At 41.3% G+C, this 20,288-nt stretch overlaps 3 protein-coding genes across 6 annotated transcripts; 1 reads left to right on the top strand and 2 right to left on the bottom strand.

Annotated features, from left to right (window-relative positions):
• Nucleotides 1–132: 132 nt before the first annotated feature.
• On the bottom strand, nucleotides 133–19,629 carry LOC120453880 (elongation of very long chain fatty acids protein). 4 transcript variants are annotated; one of them, XM_039638794.2, is made up of 6 exons: nucleotides 19,497–19,629; nucleotides 3,123–3,260; nucleotides 2,330–2,437; nucleotides 2,176–2,256; nucleotides 989–1,450; nucleotides 133–904 (listed from the first exon to the last, which is right to left on the bottom strand). In XM_039638794.2, exons 2-6 carry the CDS (start codon nucleotides 3,246–3,248, stop codon nucleotides 707–709), a joined length of 975 nt encoding a protein of 324 aa, XP_039494728.1. In that variant the 5' UTR covers nucleotides 3,249–3,260; nucleotides 19,497–19,629; the 3' UTR covers nucleotides 133–706. The 4 variants fall into 4 exon arrangements, with proteins under 4 accessions (XP_039494728.1, XP_039494727.1, XP_039494726.1 ...); XM_039638793.2 differs by lacking the exon at nucleotides 19,497–19,629 and adding an exon at nucleotides 13,241–13,660; XM_039638792.2 differs by lacking the exon at nucleotides 19,497–19,629 and adding an exon at nucleotides 11,356–11,592.
• Nucleotides 18,812–19,746, top strand: LOC120453882. Its single transcript, XM_039638798.1, has 3 exons — nucleotides 18,812–19,285; nucleotides 19,389–19,466; nucleotides 19,531–19,746. The coding sequence occupies exons 1-3, from the start codon at nucleotides 18,827–18,829 to the stop codon at nucleotides 19,657–19,659; spliced, it is 666 nt and encodes a 221-aa protein (XP_039494732.1). The 5' UTR covers nucleotides 18,812–18,826; the 3' UTR covers nucleotides 19,660–19,746.
• On the bottom strand, nucleotides 19,297–20,233 carry LOC120453884. Its single transcript, XM_039638801.2, has 4 exons — nucleotides 20,085–20,233; nucleotides 19,892–20,019; nucleotides 19,737–19,832; nucleotides 19,297–19,679 (listed from the first exon to the last, which is right to left on the bottom strand). Exons 1-4 carry the CDS (start codon nucleotides 20,089–20,091, stop codon nucleotides 19,623–19,625), a joined length of 288 nt encoding a protein of 95 aa, XP_039494735.1. The 5' UTR covers nucleotides 20,092–20,233; the 3' UTR covers nucleotides 19,297–19,622.
• Nucleotides 20,234–20,288: the final 55 nt, after the last annotated feature.

The raw sequence follows: 20,288 nt of genomic DNA, 5'->3' as shown, positions 1-20,288 counted from the left end.
AAGGTATACAAATATATCTACAATACTTCAAAGTAAAATTTTAATGCATCAATACGATTTCTGGGACACCCCCGATAAAAAACTTAAGCCAAACGTTATCTAATTAGGAATACAAAATAAAAGACTGTTCACTACGTTTTAATCTCGAATTTATTTATAAAATAAAAACACATTTCGTTTGTTTAAAACAATCCATAGAAATAAAATACACGTACTAAGAAGCGTCGCTTGCATAAAGAAAAATAAAAAATGGTAGAGCGATAGATACGGAAAGCAGGTACACTTGGGATCGGATCCTGGAGTAATATGATCACCGCCTCGCCCCAAAATGGTGTACTTATGTATTAAAAGTAGATGAACGCCGAACCACTAAGTCATCAGCAGCTATAAACGATCTATGTACATGAACATGGATGACGGGATGCGGAATGCGGAAAGTGTTGGGTACTAAATGTGGATATATTTGTATTTGAGAAATGATCGATGGACAGCGGTATGCCAGCGGTATCCTTACGTGCGATCACCATGGATTGTCCATGAAATAATGTTTTTGTTTCCTCGTGCGAATTCGATTTGGCTTAGATGTAGGCTTGGACTCCCTATGCTTACGTTTAATTTAAATGTACGGTATTTTAATTGGTAGCGTAATTAATTTATGCTTATGTGTGTTTCATGTTTGGCTGGCTGGCTGGTTGGCTGGCGGCGCTCACTTGTTGCCGGCGTTCACGAGCACGCGCTGTCTCGTCGAGGAGTTCAGGGCTGGATTGCACATATCCGTGGTAAACTTGGAGAAGGTGTTGTGGAAGCCGTTGGCCTGGCCGTAGGTGGCTGGCGTCACATCGCCGTCCTTGAGCGCCTTTATGTGTCCGTTGGCATGTCCGTTCGCCTTCACCGCCGGTTTGTCCTGAAGAAATATATAATAATATAATATATAATATATATATACAATATATAATGTAATATAATATCATATAATCTGCCTCCTTACCTTGCCATCGCGCTTCACATAGGCGCGCTTGTAGAAGTTTGAGAACAGGAAGTAGAACATAACCGCATGGGCTCCGATGAAGTAAGCGAAGCCGATGGGGTAGTTGCAATCGTTCTTGAAGAACAGCTGGAAGGAGTGCACCATAACCAGGACGAACTGGATCATCTGCATCACCGTCAGGTACTTCTTCCACCACAGGTACTTCTGCACCTTGGGTCCCATGGCGGCCAGCATGTAGTAGGCGTACATGAAGATGTGCACGAAGGTGTTCAGGAAGCCGAAGAAGGTCGAGTGGCCACCAGGGGTGAACTTGACGCCCCACCAGACTGAGACTGGCATGATGCCGTGATGGATCACGTGCAACGTGGACACTTGATCGTACCGCTTACGCATCACAAAGAAGAAGGTGTCGAAGAACTCGGTGAACTTGGAGAAGTAGTACCACCAGCAGCCCTCAGCGGTCTAAAATATTAAAGGGACATGTTTATTAGTACCCAAACTTTAAAACCTTTCATCAAATTAAACGCGATTGTAAAAAATCTTTTCTGCTTGGTCGACAGTTGGTCTTAAAGGTACTTTGCGGTGACAAAAGGTTTCAAGCAATAGATTACTCAAATTACAAGACACATTATAGCTTACTATTATTTCAAATTCAAATTCCAGTCAAAACTAATATCTGTGCTCATTCATATCACATATTTCAAGCCTTTATTGTTATGCTAAAAATAATGGCAGCTTGGGCAGATCAATTCCGTTTGCCCTGGAACTAACGGTTGGACAAATCCCAATCTTATCCATAACAAGAAGATGGGTGATTTGCAAAAATCTTTCGCCTGCCAACTTTCTAAGACCGCCACTTTCTTTGGGTCATTTACCCACTTTAGCCAACCTGGCGACACACGTGAGATTCCTCAAACCGCAGAATCCACCGAATTCAAACCACACAGCCGGCCGGCTTTCGGCATCCATTTCTTTGTGATTAGCATAAGAGAACCTGTCGCCATTGCCGTTTTTCTAATATCTTGTCTCTTCGCGGCTAAAAACAGGTTGCTAACATAAAATCTGGCCCAGTCAACAAAAGAACTTTGCTATTTGCCAACCATAAGCAAAAATCAGAATTTATAGCCCGATGTTTGAGAATACACATTAGCTTAGCGCTGTATATAGGAGCTTCCACAAATACTTACACGAATCGCTTTGGGCGAGTAGGAATAATTAACGGGTTCGCATCGCAAGTTATAGCCGTTGAGCCATCCGCCTATGCAGGACTATAAATGCAAAAGAGGTTGGCAAGTGTATAGCTTTGTGTGGAAGGTTACTAATAAATATTTATTATATTACCTCGTAAAATAGCCAGGCACTGAAGATAACTTGCGCTGCATTGTAGACGATCAAGACTTTGCGAAGTTCGAAAGGCTTTCTGTTTTCCATGAGCTTGGGTCCGAGTACCTGGAATAAGACGATGATTAGTTCCACTGTAATATATCCTCTTCACCCCGAATCTTAAATCTCAAGTCTTGTCTTCGTTGTCTTTGCGTGTCATTTACATAGTCAAACAGAGCCAAAGCCTGTTGCAGCAATTATCAAATCAAATCAATCGTCGCGACCGACTTTGTCTGTTGGTTTTGTGACAAGTTCGTTGCCGAAGTCTTTTGTTTGGCCAACCGCCGTCCCGCGCGTTCGCCTATCAAATTTAGCAGACATGTGAAAGTAAGTTAAATGCTTTTGTAAAATTATGAATGTGAACCAATGCAAAGCGGGAAACCTAAATAGAAATCGATTTTCGAATTGATTTTTTAAATTTTGCATAATCTCCGCCGCATGTGCTTGGGTCACCTTTCGACACCAGCTCTTTTAGACGATCATCGCAGAAATCGGATGGCCCTGAACCCTCAGCTTCGGTTTCACAGTCATTTTGCAATGCAATAAAGCGAAACTAGTTTGCGAAAAGGATCCACATAGTCACCAGATGAGAATCTGCCAGTTCTGGTCTCCGATATCAGCGTAAATTGCCCCCATAGGAATGATGTTGTTCTGTTCAGTCTGTTTTTTGTTCGATTCCATTTAGCTACACCTGGCCCCACTCCACTTCAATAATTATGGATTGGGGCTTCCCCAATCCCGGACCACTTACCTTGACGATGTACGCGTATGTCAGACTGATGGCTATCGTGGGGAATGGCGAGCTCATGAGCGGGTAGTCTCGTGTCCGCGGATCCGATTTGTTGTCCATCAGATCCCGCCAACCGTCGTAGAACATTGTGAGGTAATCCTGCAAGTGCAAAGACCAAAAAGATGGCAGATTAGTCATGTGTGCTAACTGGGAGTGGCTAATCCACATGGCCACTTAGCGAGATCAAATGTCAAATCAATAAATTTGGGTTGATATTGCTACATTGCCGTTTCAGGCACATTAAAGCGATTTTCAAGCTAGGTTCAGAAAGGCTGAAAACTGATTTATTATGGATATTGAGCGTTTGGCTTTGGAATATGGTCCTAATTAAACGTCCCCTCACAGAGCATCAATCACACATGGTGTAATGGCTGACAACAAAGGAAACCACTTGGCGCGAGTTTCCGCAAAATGCTTACCATTAGTCGACAAACTGTGATTTGGCATCATATTTATGCGCCGGTAATAACCCATTGTCGATTAGCACTCGGCGATGCCAGTCGCAAAAATATATGTACATCGAAATAAAAAGAAAAATGTTGTAGAAAAACTGGTGCAGCCGGCTGGCGGCGATGTTGCAATCCGCAATGGCCTCTTGTCCATGTGATAAATAGCCAAACAAAACAATCTAGAAATGATTCGACGGCCTGACCGACTGACTGACTGACTGACTGACTGACATAGAAGTTGGGGAAGTCTACAGGGGATGCCAGGAAAAGCTAAACCAGTTCCGCCAGTGTTAATCGTCGCTTAAATAGTTAAATACCTGACTGGCGGCAATTAAAGAAAACAGCGCTACTCTTAATTGCAGCGGGGGTTGCAGCCGTTTCCACAGAGGGGTTAGGGTTAACTTAATTGATTTGAACGAACCGGGGCCGTATATGTGGATAGCGGAATGTCAAGGGAAGTCCACGATGTGAAAGCTGTCGATTAGATCGATACCAGCATATCTCAATTATTGAGTTAAGAAAACTCTTAGTGATTTGCAATTATAATGGGAAATCTAATAGGGAATCCGTTAACTCCGCATGGGCTCCACCTGACTTGGTTTTACCCGTAATTAAGGAAATATTTGAAGCAGTGAGAAACTGGAAAGAACTAGCATTTATCATTTTATGGTTCTATTGTTTTAATTTGACAAAAACAAATGTAATTACACAGCCTTGTTCCAAATTCCATATCCGTAAAGAATACCTTTTTAACTCGAGCGGAAATAGAGTGGAGAACATGGAAAAATACCTCCTATATTTCTACAATAACAAATCGCACATAAGTACTAGCTAATTTTTCAAAGCAAAATATACTTTTCAAAGTTTTTAACCAATTTAATACTGAAATCAATTTCCTTGACTGTAACAATATCCAATAAAGTTCATTGACTTATTATTTTGTAATTATATACATTAAAAAACTGCCTTGTGTGTTTTCAATTGAGGGGGCTTTTAATGTTCGAGTTATGTAGCCTGAATTGTATGTAATTTGGTCTCTAATTTTTTTCAATAGCCTTGCCTCTTGAGTAAGTCGGAGTTGCGGAAAAGTTGACTGGCCAAAGCAGTCCGATTCTTACCACGTTTGTCCATAGCGTTTATTTTTTGCATAACACGTAAACACGAACCTAAGTGACCAGATGTCTCAACTACACCACTGGCCACCAATCCACTGGCTCATCAATCATTCTGTGCTGGTGAGCCTCCCGGGCACTTGCAGCACCAACAAGACATAGACGTCTCAGTTGGTGGATGAGAACGGGGGGCTGGTGGATTGGGAAAACAATGCTCATTTGTCGCCTGGCCAGCTAAGTACGTCAGCAATCATCACCGGCGGAGGAGCGGAGGAAGTTCGAGCAGTGCGCCGATTTAGCGCTGAAAGCCTCGTCATGTCGTTTGTTCATTAAGAAGTCGAGTCTGCCATTACGCTGCCAGGTGAACTTACAGAGCGACTGGGTGTGGGTGTGGCCAGCCATCTGTAATTGCTGGTTTCGGGCAGAACCACACCGTCCAAGCCAAACAATTTCATCTCTCTGACACATGGTAGTCGTGTTGCAAGATTTATTGAAATTTCAGCCACTTCGACGATCGGACTCCATCTGTCGGCACATGACTGGCAAATTTTTCTATTACACATCTGACGCAATTTGGGAATGCTCCCGACGGAAGCCAGTCAAGCGTCTAGGACGGACTTTGCCGATGATGGGGGGCTTGTGGCCGTCATGATGATTCAGATCGGGGTTGTATCTGCTGGGCTGGGCTCTATTAACTAGGTCACAAAGTCCGGAAGAGACAGCATCGCATCTCAACAATGTCGCCGTTGATTGCATCTAATTAAGATTCACTTTCCGACAGAGACTCAGGCCAAGATTTTCACTTTTTAGGTGCGTGCTAGTTAATTGAATTTTTGGGCAGAAGGGGAAACTCGAAAGTACAAAGACCAATCTTTGAATACTCTAACGGCATAGGGAAAATTACGAAAACATAAGTGGTGATAACTCACAACAAATTACATCATATAACCCCTATAATTAATGTTCCCTGAAACTCCCGTATCATATTAAATAAGTCTGGTAACCGCTTGGGAAATTGGTTAGTTGTGATGGTCGAAAGTGTTTACCTAAATGATTTTTTTATATGGTTTATCACGAATATCATAGAATGTTTTGTGATTATATCGTAATTAACGCCTCTACAAGAGTTTGGTTCCTGTCGGAGAAGAAACCTTATTCGGGTATTTCCCAGCTTTATTGAATGTTGAAAACAGCAGGTGTGGGTGTAAATCAAGTGTAAATTTGACCAATTAAAGACATTATTATGCCAGACACCGGCAGTACTTATTAAGCAATTTGCATTGAGCTCTTCCTGGCAAACTGACGTAGGTCAGCAGCAGCTGCTTTAATTTCACATATTTTATGCCATTTGATTAAGGAAAATTACTAGCGATGAGCGTCATAAAACCCGTTTTCACACACTATCTGGGTGAGATCCATTAAGAGGAAAATAGTATATACTTAACACGTATTATAGTGCACTTGCTGGCGGCCACTAAGCGCAATTAAACTTGATTGTCGGTCTACGCCGGCATTTGCTTAGTTCGGCTGTGTCCAAAAATTCCGTGAGTTTGTGTCGTTGCAGTTCTTTTGGATTTGCCCCAGTTGGAACTGGCGTATACGGCCTTTGCAACCGGCTTTCGACAAGTGGCCAAAGGAAGTTTAGAGCCATTCCGGAACCAAATGGAATTTCATTCATAATGGCCGGACAGCCGCCGATCAGTTTATCCAATGATCTGCCATAATTCGATCTATCATGCAAAGACTTTTTTTGTCATGTCTAAGCTGGCAAGCCGTTTCTTGTTTTTGTGATTTATCAAAGCGCAAACAAAAGACTTAAGACACAAACTCGCCGCAGCAGCTAGTGCGCGTGCGTGGGCGCCAAAGATCACCAGTCATCGCTGCTGATGGTGTTTGAAGTAGTGCGCACCACTGTGCATTAATGAGGCGACTCACATATACCACATTAGCTAAGTTCCTAGCGCTGCTTGGAATACACAAGCCAGAAAACATCGTTGAATGTGATTTATTTGAGTCTGCGATTGCAATAAAATGAATGTCCATCTGGGTGGTCGGACAATTGAAGCTGGGACGTAAACAAAATTAACTGGCCATCTGTAAGCTCCAGGCAAATCTTAAATTATAATTTTGACGCAAAATGCGCGGTTTGTTGAACTTTGTTTTTGCCAAGCAAATTAAATCAAATACAGCATATGGAAAAAGGAAAAAACAAATGGGAACCGGTATCTGTAAGAACCAACAAATTGCTATAGGTATAAATACACATAAATTCTAAAGTTCGACTGCTGATTGAGTTTTTGTTGGATCTGCAAAGGTTGGCCAAATTTTGCAAATAATGATTCATACCGCTGGGCAGACTTTGTAGCTTGTGTAATCCCCCAATCGAATTCTGCCGATTCACGATGATGATGATGTCTTGTCCAGAATTTTAGCTTTCTGCCAAGCTGTCTCTTGTCGCCAGTCTGCCAGCTTCTGTTTGGACTTTGGCCTAGCAAATATGGCAGCTGAAAATGTATTGTATTTGCCATTACATAAAGTCGGCTAGCTTTGGTCAGTTTGCGTAAGCTACGGCAGCAAGACACCAACAGCATCCCAACACTTGCCCAAATGCTGACCCTTTTTCGCTTTCTTTGGTTCACACGCGTTCGCCACCAAATGCTTTCCCTGAAAACCCACAAAAATGCTTCCGCCAGCGGCAGCGGCAAGTGTAAAGCGGCATTTGTAATTGTTGTTTGTGGCCTGGCCGCTGCTGTTGTGCGTTACATTTTAACGCTTCATTATGCGCCATAAAGTCGGACGGGGTCCAGAAAGCCGGACAAATGAGCTGAAATGTACAGTGCCCCTGATTTGGGCATCAGCTGCGGCGGAGACTGGGACTGTCCGGCGATGAGTTGGCCATTCACCATTCATATCCATCATCATTGTTCGATGTCGCCATCTAACCCTCAACCAGAGGGGAGTGACTAAGCCGCCGGACTGGGAACATTTTGCTGGACAATAATTGTTTTTAGTCGCACTCGGCAGCCACAAATTGTCGCCCTAATGTGCTGCTAGTGACTGTGTAATAAGCGATTGACGATGAGACGGCTCATTGTGTTGGCCAAGTGACCGGATATTTAAATATCTCAATTAGGGCAATTAGGAATTTTGGGCACATTGACATGGATCTTGACATTCAAGTACAAAACTTAGTTCCATTCATTCCAATTAGGATCAAAACAAAAAACTGAATTATATTGGTAAGTATTCTTAATAACAACATACTCATTTGAACAAACTGAAAAAGTAACAGACTTCTGAGGTTTTGCTTTTCTCAATGCTGTATCTAGGCCGAAAATCCCCACACGTATTCAGGGTCTTATGGTTCACATTCCCGCTTGGCTTTTGTTGATTTAACTAATTAATACCACTATTTCGATTTCAATGCCGCGTCTTTAGCTCTTTTAACAATTTATTGTTCATTCCAGCGGGGGGAGGAAGTCGAGGCATTCATCGCGAGCCACAATGCTTGCAAAATAAAAAATTCCAAGAGTTGACTGCATTTGTGATCATTCAAATTTGTTCGGCTTTGCACAATTTGACCCAAAAGATAATATAAATCAAATGGCCAGCGGACAGAAATATATTTGCTAACATTTGCATTTGCTTGGTGCCGAGTGCCACAGTCGACTAAGCAATTAAATTATCAGCGATAAAGCAGCAGCCCCAATCGGCCAACAAAAATGTTATTAACACTTTTCAACATGTTGGCAATTAATTAACCCAAGCGTCCGAAATCCCGAATCCCCAAACCCCCTCATTCCCACCGCTCTCGGACTGTAAGTTCCGTCCCAGGCCATCCGAAAAAAGTATCTGACGGGTTTGAGTTTCAAATGCATAACTGGGAAGACAACAAAGAGCGTCGAGCGACTGGACTGACGGAGAGAAGAAGATGATATAGGTGTTGAGGCTGCGATGTAGTAACAGACATCAGTTCAAATCTTTAAAATTTGAGTACGTATGTATTTCTTTACAAGGCCAACCGGCCGAGCGGTTTACTGACTGGGATTATGTGTTTTTGGTCTCGGACTTTATTTTGATACTTTTGGAAATATTTGCAATTGGCCTGGCGAGAGAGTCAGGTGGCGGCATTTGCATTTCTAAACCTCTTTCTTTGATTTATTTTAACGACTTTTATATAAGCCTCATCTGCCAGGGCGGCACTAAGCAATTTGCACAGTAAGAAAACATTATGGTTTCCCGTTTGTAGAGCCGCATAATTGTCCAGCTCAACACTTTTACTTTCCGAGCAAGAGCAGCCGCGGCAGCAGCAGAAAAGAAAAGGCAATAAGAGATAAATTTAAAGGGCCAAACTGGTTTGAAGCCATATGTTGTGGAGCATCAGGGGACCGGCGATCGATCGAAGCCGTATGGAGCTGAGACCCAAACTCGTGTCGCACTTAATGATTTTCGATCATTAAAGTATAAATTGCTTCGTATGGAGAGGCCAAAGATAAATCAAACACAGTCGCACGAACCTGCGCAACATAAAAACCAATTTATAGGTCAAGTTGAGCGCAGCCAACAGGGGGGGATCAAAAGAAACACATAGGCGTACGGAGGGGGGGTTTTGTATACGAATCTGTATCTGCAACTGGCTTTCGGAGTTAACATTCAGGTTCAGACCGCGACTTTTACTCCGGCAGCATCTTGTCTAATATGACAAGCGATGATGCAACACTCCACGATTGGTTGAATGCGTAAACAAATCATCGGTAAATGGAAAGCCGTTAAGGAAAACACCGAACAACACAGAAAATAAAAAAGTATTAATAATAAGACAATAAAACACCGATTACAGCCAGCGGATCGATAGCCGGCTGTTGTGGGTCAAGTTGAAAAAGCAGCGCGCGTTTTTAAACTTTCAAGCAAATACCAAGCTGCGCGCGACTTGCACGCGATCGAAATCGCTGACGATTTCTCAACCAAGCTCGGGAAAAAAACGCGCCAGCAACATGTGCAGCATATGCACTTGCCACACAGCAACAACACGATATATGCAGGGCCTATATGCATCCGCATTTGTGTGTGTTTCGCCAGAGATGTCTTGACTCTGGCAACTTTTAAAAGCAACTAAATCGCGTTAATTTGGCAATCGAGTTGGATGTTTTTCTTGATGCCCAGTTGCGCTCTTGTCGTTGGCCCCAAGTCCCCAGTAATTAGTGCAAGACATTTTTTCCGAGTGTATGTTGTTGTTTTGCTGCTGCTGCTGGTGTTGTTGCTTTTGGGGGCGGTTTACTCCGCTCACTGAACGCAGCAGCGTTTTAAGTTGCAAGTTGTTGAAACTCACACAGAAATATTTGGAATTATGTCTCCGAAATGAATTCATACATTTAACGCTTAATTCTATTTTTGTTTTAATAATAAAAGTTGCGTGAGAGTTAATTACAATTAATGAAAACAAATCAGGTCAACAGTAATAAATTAATTATTATATATTTTATTTTACCGTGTTTCGCCATCTGAATCTTTTTAATAATGACAATAAACTTATATATTTTTAGAACTTATTTCCTTTTTACACTTTTAAGGTCAGTTAGAAAATTTTAGTAATAATGTGAGGTTTCAATAGGTTTTGGCAACATTAAAATTCCTATAAATTTTGTATTAATAGAAGCGATTTAATACGACTTTATAAATGCAATTTTTTCAGTGCTACACAGTTTTTGCAGCAACTTAAAACTCAGTCAGTAGTCAAGTGCACAGCTGCAAATACTCAACAGGTTGGCTAAATGTGCGTAAGTGTAAGTGAGTTCCCCAAATGCCATTTGAAAGCCTCAATTCGGGGATATATATTTTAGGTGATTCATGCTACATTGCGTTTGCCAGTCCGCCGATGTTGATTTTTTTGCGAACGTATGTGGCGTTAATGTTAGACGTTTGCATCAAAAATGATTCCCTACCATCTGGATTCAGGTATTTAATATGCAATTCGGAATGGGAATGACGAACTTTGGTTTTCGTCCCTGCCGCCATTTCCCAGCCTAGAGTTCTCTGCCCCCAAGACCGTAAATCACTAGCCGCACAATTAAACAAGCAATGACTTTTAGCTCCTCAATCACTTCACATTTACGTATTTATCAGGTTTTTTCAGTTCACTAATTTAAATTTTGCTTTAGCCCCTCAATGTTGATTATTTAATTATTTTGTGTTCGGCTTAAATGTGTTGAAAATATATCACCGTTCGTCTCTTTAAGTGGAATTTATTTTAATTAATTGTTATACAACAAGGAAATTTTTAAGAAATACTATTGAACATTTGTATGCGCATCTGAAATCTGAATTCGCGCTGATATAAATAAGTGGAACCAAAAATTTGGTATGACAGCATGACCCACAAAATAATTTAATGTATACAAATGAATTCGTCCAATTGAAAGCGACAAATATGTATAAATTAATTGTTTTTTCTGGATCGAAGAGTTTGGAAAAATTGCACAAAATAAAAACACTCAAAAGCCGTAAAACATGCATGTAAGCGTGTTTGAATAATAATTTAAAAGCTGTTATTTTTAGTGCTTTTAACACCTTTACCGGCATAAGATTTCTGTCTAATCTTAAACGAGCAATAATTGAATTTCAAATGACACTTACTTCAATCATGGCCCGATAAGAGTCCATAAAAGTCATCATTTTGAGGTACTCTTCGTATAATGGTCTCTTTACGTTTATCTACAGCGAATTCCTCTCTTTGCTTGCGTTATCAGTTTTTAAGTGTTAATTTTTCAGATACATAGTACACTGCCAGTAAAACAACTTGTTGAGACACACGCACTTTTTTAATGTTCAACAATAAACCTTTGCCCAAATGGCATATTCGCAATTGAAGTGGACACAAACTAGCCAGCTACTGAGAAAATCGCGCATACGCCGTGTGGTGCCAAACAAATCGAAATGGAGCACCGAATGCACTGCGATGGCAGTCACATGCGGCAAGCCTTATCTCACACACACTGTCCTAAGAGGGCACTCTGCCTATGGTTTTCTGTTTACTATATGCTCTCTATTTTTTCTCTTACCAAAAACAGCTGAGTGCCGAGCGGCAGTTAACAATAAAGCGACGACAATGCGGCTGAGACTGGCTCTCCAATGTGGCTAACTGGCCCACAGGAACTGCAAGCAAATCGGCTCATTAAAGCACATTTTTATTATGATCACTTGGCGGGGGCTGCGCAGTTTGGCAGCTGGGTGGCAGTGGCTCTGACTCTGGCTCTGGCCAACAACAAGCCCCAAACAACCAACAGCCGATAGCCAACTGGCCCAGTTTAATTCGCCGCCAGCGTCTTTGCACTTTTCAGTGTCAAAAGAGGCAACACAAAAATGCGGCAAAAGTCCCAGTCGAAAATAAATTCGAGGTGTAATAATTATTGTGTAAGAGGCCAAAAGGAGAGGAAAACAACTCGAAGATTTGAATAAGTTTCGATTTCTGGGTTGCCTGTTTTTTTTTTGTAAAATGGTGCAATGCCAGTGATCATTAGCCACCGGCGCCGCGGCAGCGTCGATTGGTTAACCCACTGGGGTTTTTTCTCTCGAATTTGCAGAGCTGAATGAATATGAAAATCACTGGATTTCTACACCCAGCAGCATCTGCAATGATGTGCCGAATGGTGGAAAGGTAAGTAAGGTGGACGGGACAAATGAGTCGGCTTGGCCCTGAGAGGCTATCATTTCACCTGCGGTCCGATCGCCAGTTATCCCATATCCCCGGCCGAGATTCAAGGTCAGCGCTGCACTGCATTTCCGTGTGAAATGTTGTCGGACCACTGAGCTGGTGAGCTGGTGAGCTGGAGAGTTGTTCAAAGCCAAAAGGCAGCCTTCACTTCACTTGACCGCCAGCGTGCGATGTTGCTGCTGCTGCGGTGTTGCTGCTTCAACTGCGAACGTAATAAAGCAACAGCTTGGAAATAAGTGCAGTACTTGCAGTTTCTGGCATGCACTTTTGGCGGAGCTCAAAAGCGAATGGCTTTAGCAAAACAGAACGGAGCAACACGCTCATGTTTTGGGGCAGAAAGCGGGGGAAAAGTGGGCGAAAAGCGTGGAAAGGTCTGCGCGGAGTCGGCAAAAATGCATTTGGAAAAAGACATTGGAAAACCTTGCTACGCGAATGTACTTGAAAACAAAAACCAGTTGCTGGCGTGCGGTTTTTTCCATTTCCAAAGAAAGCGAATGAGAACCTGGAATGGCTGGTGCTCAAAAGATTTCCTCGATTAATAATTTGCTCAATTAATTTTTACGGCTGCATTGCGGATATTCATTACAGGGGCTTTATTTTTATTAATAAGCAGCACACACAGGGTCATTTGTGGGATTGGACGGAAAGCCCAAGTCAATGTACGAGTATGTATATTTATTCAGGCTTGCATGTTGGGGTTCGGCATCGAAATTACTGGTTGCAAAACCATTTTAATAAAGGAGGATTTCAGTGGCATCAATTTTCCGTTGAGTCACATTTGGAGTTCGGGAACCCCCGGCCACTTACCATTGTGCTAAAACTCGCTTTTGCAGGTACTAGAAGTCCGTTTATCTTCCGATTTATGCAAGGGAGAGAGTACTGTATGAATTTCCTTGACTAATTTACCGAGCTTTTCTCGACTTTGGTATACGATTTTTCACTTCAAGTGCACTATCCTTGTTCGTTTCGTTTTTCTTCTCTTGCAGAGTTGTAGTTTTTGTTTTACACACGCACACACTGTTTGACCATCGTTTTACGGTTTCTTGGTTTCTACATCACTATTTGGGGAACTGCTGCAGATGCTGCTGATGCGGCTGATGCGGCTGATGCGGCTGATGCGGCTGATCTGCTGCTGGTGCTGCTGCTCCGCTGGACTTTACTGGACAACACCTGGACAGCGACTGGGCGAGCGTGCGCTTTTTACATTCAAATCAAAAACACTGAAATAAGTTTGATTTCACGCTGTCGCTTTACTTTTATACCGCCTCGCAGTCGTAGGAGCGGAGTTGGCGCAGACGTCGACGTCGATCGGCGGCGCCGACCGCTCATTTTCGGTGGCGTTGAGGTGAGCCGAAGTTGAGGCCGAGCGGAAAGCTTCAGTCGCAAGCCAGGTTCTGAGCAACAGGTGTGTTTGTGTGTTGGTGTGTGCTCTCGCTCTGACTGCTGAAGCGATCGGCTCCGGCGTCAGGATGCCAGAGTGAGAGCTAGAGCGAGAGCGAGAGAGAGGGAGGGAGAGAGAGAGAGAGAGAGCGAGAGCAAGCAGCGACCCTTTGGAATCGGATTCTTGGTATCTGGCCGGGCGGGAATCGCCTGCCTTTGCACCCACAGGCCAGTGTGGCGCTAATTGCCGCCAATCCAAATATCAGAGCGGTACTTTTACCTTGTCTGTCGTCTTGGCAGCGCGGATGATTGCACAGTTCAAAGTTCTGGAAGAATGTCCGTTAATTAACCCCTGCACAGGCCCGGCCCTTGGTTTCGAAAAAGTGTGCAAAAAATTATCGTATCCACAAATCAAAGCGAGGGCGAACGGAGAAAAGGTTGCTAGCCGCCACAAACCCAAATCTTTGAATACGTATACGTATTTGGTAAAAAGCAGAAGACGATGGGGCTGCTAAACCAGTTTGTCTGTAGGGCTCTTAAATATTTATAATGTTCAAGACTTCGCTTTCCTCTGTTTGCCTTCGTGGTGGTTAATAAACGGCCAAAATGCGCCGTGAACTTGTGAAACAAACAAAGCTCCAAATGGGAAAAACGGCTACCGAGACCTGGATGTTGCAGGCAACCTGGCGGATACTTAATATTTCAGAGGACCCAACGTAAACTGGTTTCTCGTGCGAACTTGAAACATTGCGTAGTCGGTTTTTGTGAGCTAAGCAATTAGAGTAGGAGTGAGTTACCAATCGCATGTGGATCGAACTTTGACAGCCAATTGGTTGACGATTTACTTACCCTCAATTAACGACCCTTCCACTACCTTTATTCTAATTTACCTGCTAAAAATCTCACTATTACCCTGCACTTATGGTGCGTTTTTCGCCAACAACCAAAAAACCCAAGCAATGCAACAAAGCAAACATTTGCATTTTTCGTCTCAAAGTACGCCGCATGGCCGCCGAGCACAAGATCTTTTTGCGGAATTCTAACCGAATAACACGTAACTGACCATGTAATCTAGCCGCGCCGAATTTACATGTGCAAACAGTCGGCGGGGGAGAAGATGGTTTTGTATAAACAGGTGGCCCCAAGCTGATCCCATCTTACAGATCCGACACACGCGTCTGCCATATTGGGGGAAATATGATTGCGAGCTGTTCAAGGGCTTTCTCGTGGCTCTATGACTGGAGGAAAATGATCAGAATGAGTTTCCTTATATGGACAGAGGCGGCTGGCAATATTTCCGTTTACACTGAAACTTTCCATTGAATCATCAGAAGTTTTCTGAAGTTAGCATCAAAAATGTTATAAATAGTTCTTTGCGACTTTATTCAGCAGAAAGCAATATTTATTTTCCAGCCAGAACGCACTTTACGAAGACTTCTGCTGCCATATAAGACTTTTAACTAATGCTGCTCACAAAAATATATTTTAACAAAAGCTTAGGTGGGGGCAAGCCACTCCTAGTTGTAAAATTTATTTGAACAAAATGTGGAAATAAGTAAGCACATTATACCCAGAGATAAAACCTTGAGCATTTGCAGAAATTTACATACATATCGATATGTTAAAGCAAGCTGCAAAATATTCATAATGTAATTAAATTCATGAACGAAAGTGCACCAGTTCACCATTTGATTTTAATATGTTAATTTTTTAATGCGATTGCATAATCCAAAAGTTGAAGGAACTTGGCCGCGACTTCCGATCGATTTCACATATGTATGTATACCGCTTATCCGCCTTTGCTGACCAGCGATGAAACTGAAATGGCCGGAACCGTCCGGTTATTCAGGGCTCATTCCCTGGTGGAGTACAATGACTTTTTTCCGAGACGCTTCTCATCGTTAGTCGGGCTTTGAGTTTTTGGCGAGCACACGCGGCGTATGCTTAATGGCGTAACCTTCGGCCCAGAAATATTTACTTCAATTTAAGTCTCAATCGGACGAGCCGCGCCAGGTGACGATCGTAATGATGCCACGCAGATGGACCGCGTCCAATTGTGGTACCTGGTGGGTGTCGATCGCCGAGCTTAGGATTGTTTTTGTGATTTGAATCCATCTCTTTGTGGCGTTTTTTTTTTTCTGACTCTCGTTAGTATTATTGGCCTTATCCGAACTTGGAAATAATAAAAAAGCAGAGTTCAAGGTTGCAAATCTCGTAAAATCATCAAAATGATTATTGCAAGGCAGTAGAATTTACATCGGACTGGTGCTAATGAGTATATTTGTAGGAGGCAAGTAGTATTATCATCTGGGAAAAGCTGCAATTGCTTGGACTGCACCTCCCTGCAGTTGTGCAACCCAAGATGATTGATGCGTTGATTTCGCGATGCCGGAGTCTCAAAAGCCCTCGAAACCACAAAAGCAGCCAACACGTTGGATTGCAACACTTGAACACGGTTCGAAAATTAAAGAGCTAGAATATATAAAATGATACTTAATGTATGTATATATTATGGATATATATTCCAAGCCGTCGTATTTTAAAACTCTAATCTACACTATTCAATTAAATATAAGCTACTTTAGTATTTAAACAATTTTCGTTGTAGGTAATACAATTATAAGGGAATCTTACTAAACAGGTTAATGAAATTGACTAATATTCCACCTATATTAGTAAATACCTCAGTGTATGGCGGCAATTGTTATTTCTGCTGGTGCTTTTCTGATTTATTAAATAACGGTTAAGTCAAGCGGCATTTTCCGATTCTGCAAATCATTCTCGCCTGTACATTAACGTGGAATTCGCGCTCTGAGGCAATGCAATCGAATGTGTGAAATACCAAAGACAGGCAAGAATAACAAACCAATGCACTAGTCATTCTCCTTTCAACCTGCCCCCAATGAACCCGTGATTATAACTCAAACCCTTTAAGACCTGCCGATTCCGATTTATCTCATGTACACAATACATATATAGATATGTACGAATAGAAGATTTAAAACTTTAAAGCTTGAATTAACACGGCTTCCCATTCAAATTTGTCGACTGCTTTCCGAGCAAGTTCCGACCACATCAATCAGCGGCCAGCTCGATCACCCAAAATTCCACAAATCCAGAGAAGTCGCAAACTGCTGACGATTGCAAAGCTGATGAAGACGAAAAGCTGGAGATGGAGATGGGGTTTAGTACGCATATAAAAACAAGAGAGACATTAGAAATTGCGCAAGGCATTCGTGTTTGAACACTGATCGGCCATCGTGAAAATATATCAAGGTCAGCTAGTTGACACAGAAAACAAACGAATCAGCTAACTAACATTAATTGATGGATCTGTGCGTTCCAAGTCGGGCAGTTCGATAGCCTTCCAGCACGGGGGAATTATCTGCACTACGGATTTGCATAAGAAGAGGTATTAAATTTTAAACGAATTTAATTTAGCTACATATGTATTTATACATATATTATATGCATTTTATTTATTATTTTTGGTTGCTCAAACACGATTTCATTCACATGCTAGATATACCCCTAAAAATATTAATACGAGCCATTTATTCAATTCAGCTTGTGAGAAATCATCATTAATATTTATATTTCAGAATTTTCCATTTGTATTTCCAGTCAGTTTCTCAGAAAAAACAAAGTCATGTTTCGCGCCACTAAGTTTTGCAGCTACCAGCTTTTGTAAGGCTTCTTCAAAACGCACTAAGACCAGTCCGAAGTATTTGAAAAAATACTAATTAAAATACTAAACCAATGTCCTCTCTTATGAGGTTGAAACCATCTTTAAATTTTATACATATGCATAAACCCTCTTGAAATAAATTTTTAATTTTTTGAAAAATAAGTGGCAAAAAATAGCTGCTTAATTCTATAACGACTATGCATACACCAAACACCAAAATCGGATTAGTTGAAACGTGATATTAGCGTTATATAATGGCTCTTTTGGAACAAAACAGATTTTTTGTTCGCGAATATAAAAATTTAAAAAGATATAAATTATATGTTAAGCCTCTGGAATTAAATGAAGAAATATACACTAATTAAATAATCTGTGCGGCTTGCGGATAACTGTACCCTTTTGAATTTAGTGGGAAAACACAGCTGTTTAACCATTTATAGGCTAACCCCTTTTTAACCATCTGGTAACACCTGGTCGAGGAATGGAGCTAGGGATGTCGTGATATTAAAATAATATCGTATCGATTATATTTTTTTTATCAAAACAAAATTATGATAATATTTAAAATATCACAAAAAAATATTGATGTATTTGATATCTTTTTTTCAAATACAATTCTTTTTCCCCACTGTAAAAATATAAAAGTTTCTTATTAACTTAATTTTCATATTTTCATTTAAACTTAATATATCATAGCTTAAATTCATGGATTTCTAATACAGATCATAATAATAATAAGGATAATAATACAGATAATAATACATTTTCAGTGAAATTTTGAACTTTCTGAAATCCGAACATACGCACACATACATACATATGCCATATGTACATATGTACCTTCTTTTTCGCACATTTTACGAAAACATGGTAATGTTTATTTTTAAGGTGCGAGGACATGTTTGAAGTGTTTCCACTGGTTTTTATAATTCTTTTGCATAGTTTGCATTTTACAGTCCTGCTTTTATACCCGTTACTCGTTTGTCGATTCATGTTGCCACGCCCACTCTAATGCCCACAAACCGCCCAAAGCTGCCACGCCCACAATTTTGAAAAATGTTTTGATATTTTTTCATTTTTGTATTGGTCTTGTAAATTTCTATCAGTTTGCCAAAAAACTTTTTGCCACGCCCACTCTAACGCCCACAAGCCGCCAAAAACTATCAGGGTTAAAGAATCTCCTTCGCACTACTACTAGCTGAGTAACGGGTATCAGATAGTCGGGGAACTCGACTATAGCGTTCTCTCTGTCACGATATAAATATATCATTTTCAGAAAAAAATATCGATATATTGATATTCTGATATATAATGAACAACCCTAAATGGAGCCCAAAGTGACGATCCACAGATATTATAGCCGGAAAGCGAAATATGAAGGATCCTTGGAAGCGGATTTGGAACTGTGCATCAAGCACTGCGGCGGCGACGTGGTTCGCATAGAACTGGTGAACCAGCTGCATGGAATGCAACTGCAGCGCAAGCTGCGTCAAATGCTACTGCTTGGGTTCCTAGCTATCGCATACTTTGTCGGGATCTGCGGATTTGATAACAGGAATATTAGTTTCCTGCACCCGCGCATCCTGTACCCACTAGCACTATGTGCTTCCGTAGCCAACCTGCTAATCCGTTCCACTCTGAACCTGGTGCAGGCAGAGCGGTTGTTCTATAGCTGGGACATGGCACTTCAAATGGAGACGGTTCGCTCCTTCGGCAGGAAATCGGTCCTCTGCGTCCAGCGGGGACACATCGAGAACATAGTGCTAAACGAAGTCATTGAAAATGTAGGAACTACTGCTTTTTTATATCGGCTTTATTTTTTAAAAGACACAGCTATTTAGGGTGTCTTCAATTGCTAATGTTTTGTTCACTTTGTTTCTCTTTTAGCTGGACGTAAAGTACATCCTAATATTACGTACAAAAGGAAGTCAATTCATTAAGCGGCCTATAATACCCCTATTCAATGTAAGTTCACTTTCGCTCTTGTAGACTTACATATTTATCCAATGATTAAACTCCTTATTTCCAGAGTCAATCCCCCCCATTTGAGTGCATGCTGCACGCATGTGGCGTGCTGCATAGATATTGGCTGAACAGCACCAAAGACCGATCAGAGCAGTCCTACATCAAGGACAAGCAGTCCTTAGTGAATTCGTAGTCCTTGACAATATCGCTGAACTGTTATTTAAAGTATTTAATTAATATGGAGACTTAATAACAATGTAAGAAACTTACCTGTACCGCGGATGTTGTGTTTTCATCTTCTGCAGGGAGTGGAGGTAATTGTGGAACCTTCAACTCTGATTTGACTATATTAAAATCAGCACGGACCTATGAGAGATTATATGTAAAAGTGAATAAAGCAAATTTGCGATTTTACAATTGCTCACCAAATTGTTCAGTTCTGATCTAAATTTTTTCTTCAGTACTTGGCGGTAGGTTTTTAGGTACGTGTCTTTGTTGCTATTTAGTTCCTTCTGGATATTTTGCAGGTCGATCAACTGCTGCAGCGAAAAGTCTACAAATAATTATTAGTGTTCGTGTGTTACTATTAACAATAAAGAATATTTTTTTTGCGCTTACTTTCCATGGCGTCTATATTTTGTTTTGAAAATGGGGCAGTGTTGAAAAGCGACCAAGGTGTTGACAGTAAGTATATGATAAGTGTTACAATTTATTCGCACGCCTGTTTCGCATTAAAACGGCTCTTAATAGCCAATTTGTATAGATTTTTCTTTCTTGTTTCTAAATAACTGTTTATAAATAAATTTATATTTATACCAAAGG

Source organism: Drosophila santomea, chromosome 3R, assembly GCF_016746245.2.
Source record: "Drosophila santomea strain STO CAGO 1482 chromosome 3R, Prin_Dsan_1.1, whole genome shotgun sequence".
Classification (NCBI taxonomy): Eukaryota; Metazoa; Arthropoda; class Insecta; order Diptera; family Drosophilidae; genus Drosophila; species Drosophila santomea.
The sequence above is the reverse complement of the archived record's forward strand: the minus strand, read 5'-3'. Positions and strand labels throughout refer to the sequence as shown.

Bases quoted from the DNA above. Each gene is read 5' to 3' on its own strand.
- LOC120453880 (XM_039638792.2), bottom strand. From the start codon at position 11,394: ATGATGACTTTTATGGACTCTTATCGGGCCATGATTGAA. The intron at 3,261-11,355 runs GTAAGTGTCATT...TTGCACTTGCAG, and splicing joins CTTATCGGGCCATGATTGAA to GATTACCTCACAATGTTCTA. The intron at 1,451-2,175 runs GTAAGTATTTGT...TTAATATTTTAG, and splicing joins ACTCGCCCAAAGCGATTCGT to ACCGCTGAGGGCTGCTGGTG.
- LOC120453882 (XM_039638798.1), top strand. From the start codon at position 18,827: ATGGAGCCCAAAGTGACGATCCACAGATATTATAGCCGGAAAGCGAAA. The intron at 19,286-19,388 runs GTAGGAACTACT...TTTCTCTTTTAG, and splicing joins TAAACGAAGTCATTGAAAAT to CTGGACGTAAAGTACATCCT. The intron at 19,467-19,530 runs GTAAGTTCACTT...CCTTATTTCCAG, and splicing joins CTATAATACCCCTATTCAAT to AGTCAATCCCCCCCATTTGA.
- LOC120453884 (XM_039638801.2), bottom strand. The intron at 19,833-19,891 runs GTGAGCAATTGT...AATCTCTCATAG, and splicing joins GATCAGAACTGAACAATTTG to GTCCGTGCTGATTTTAATAT. The intron at 19,680-19,736 runs GTAAGTTTCTTA...TTTAAATAACAG, and splicing joins ACACAACATCCGCGGTACAG to TTCAGCGATATTGTCAAGGA.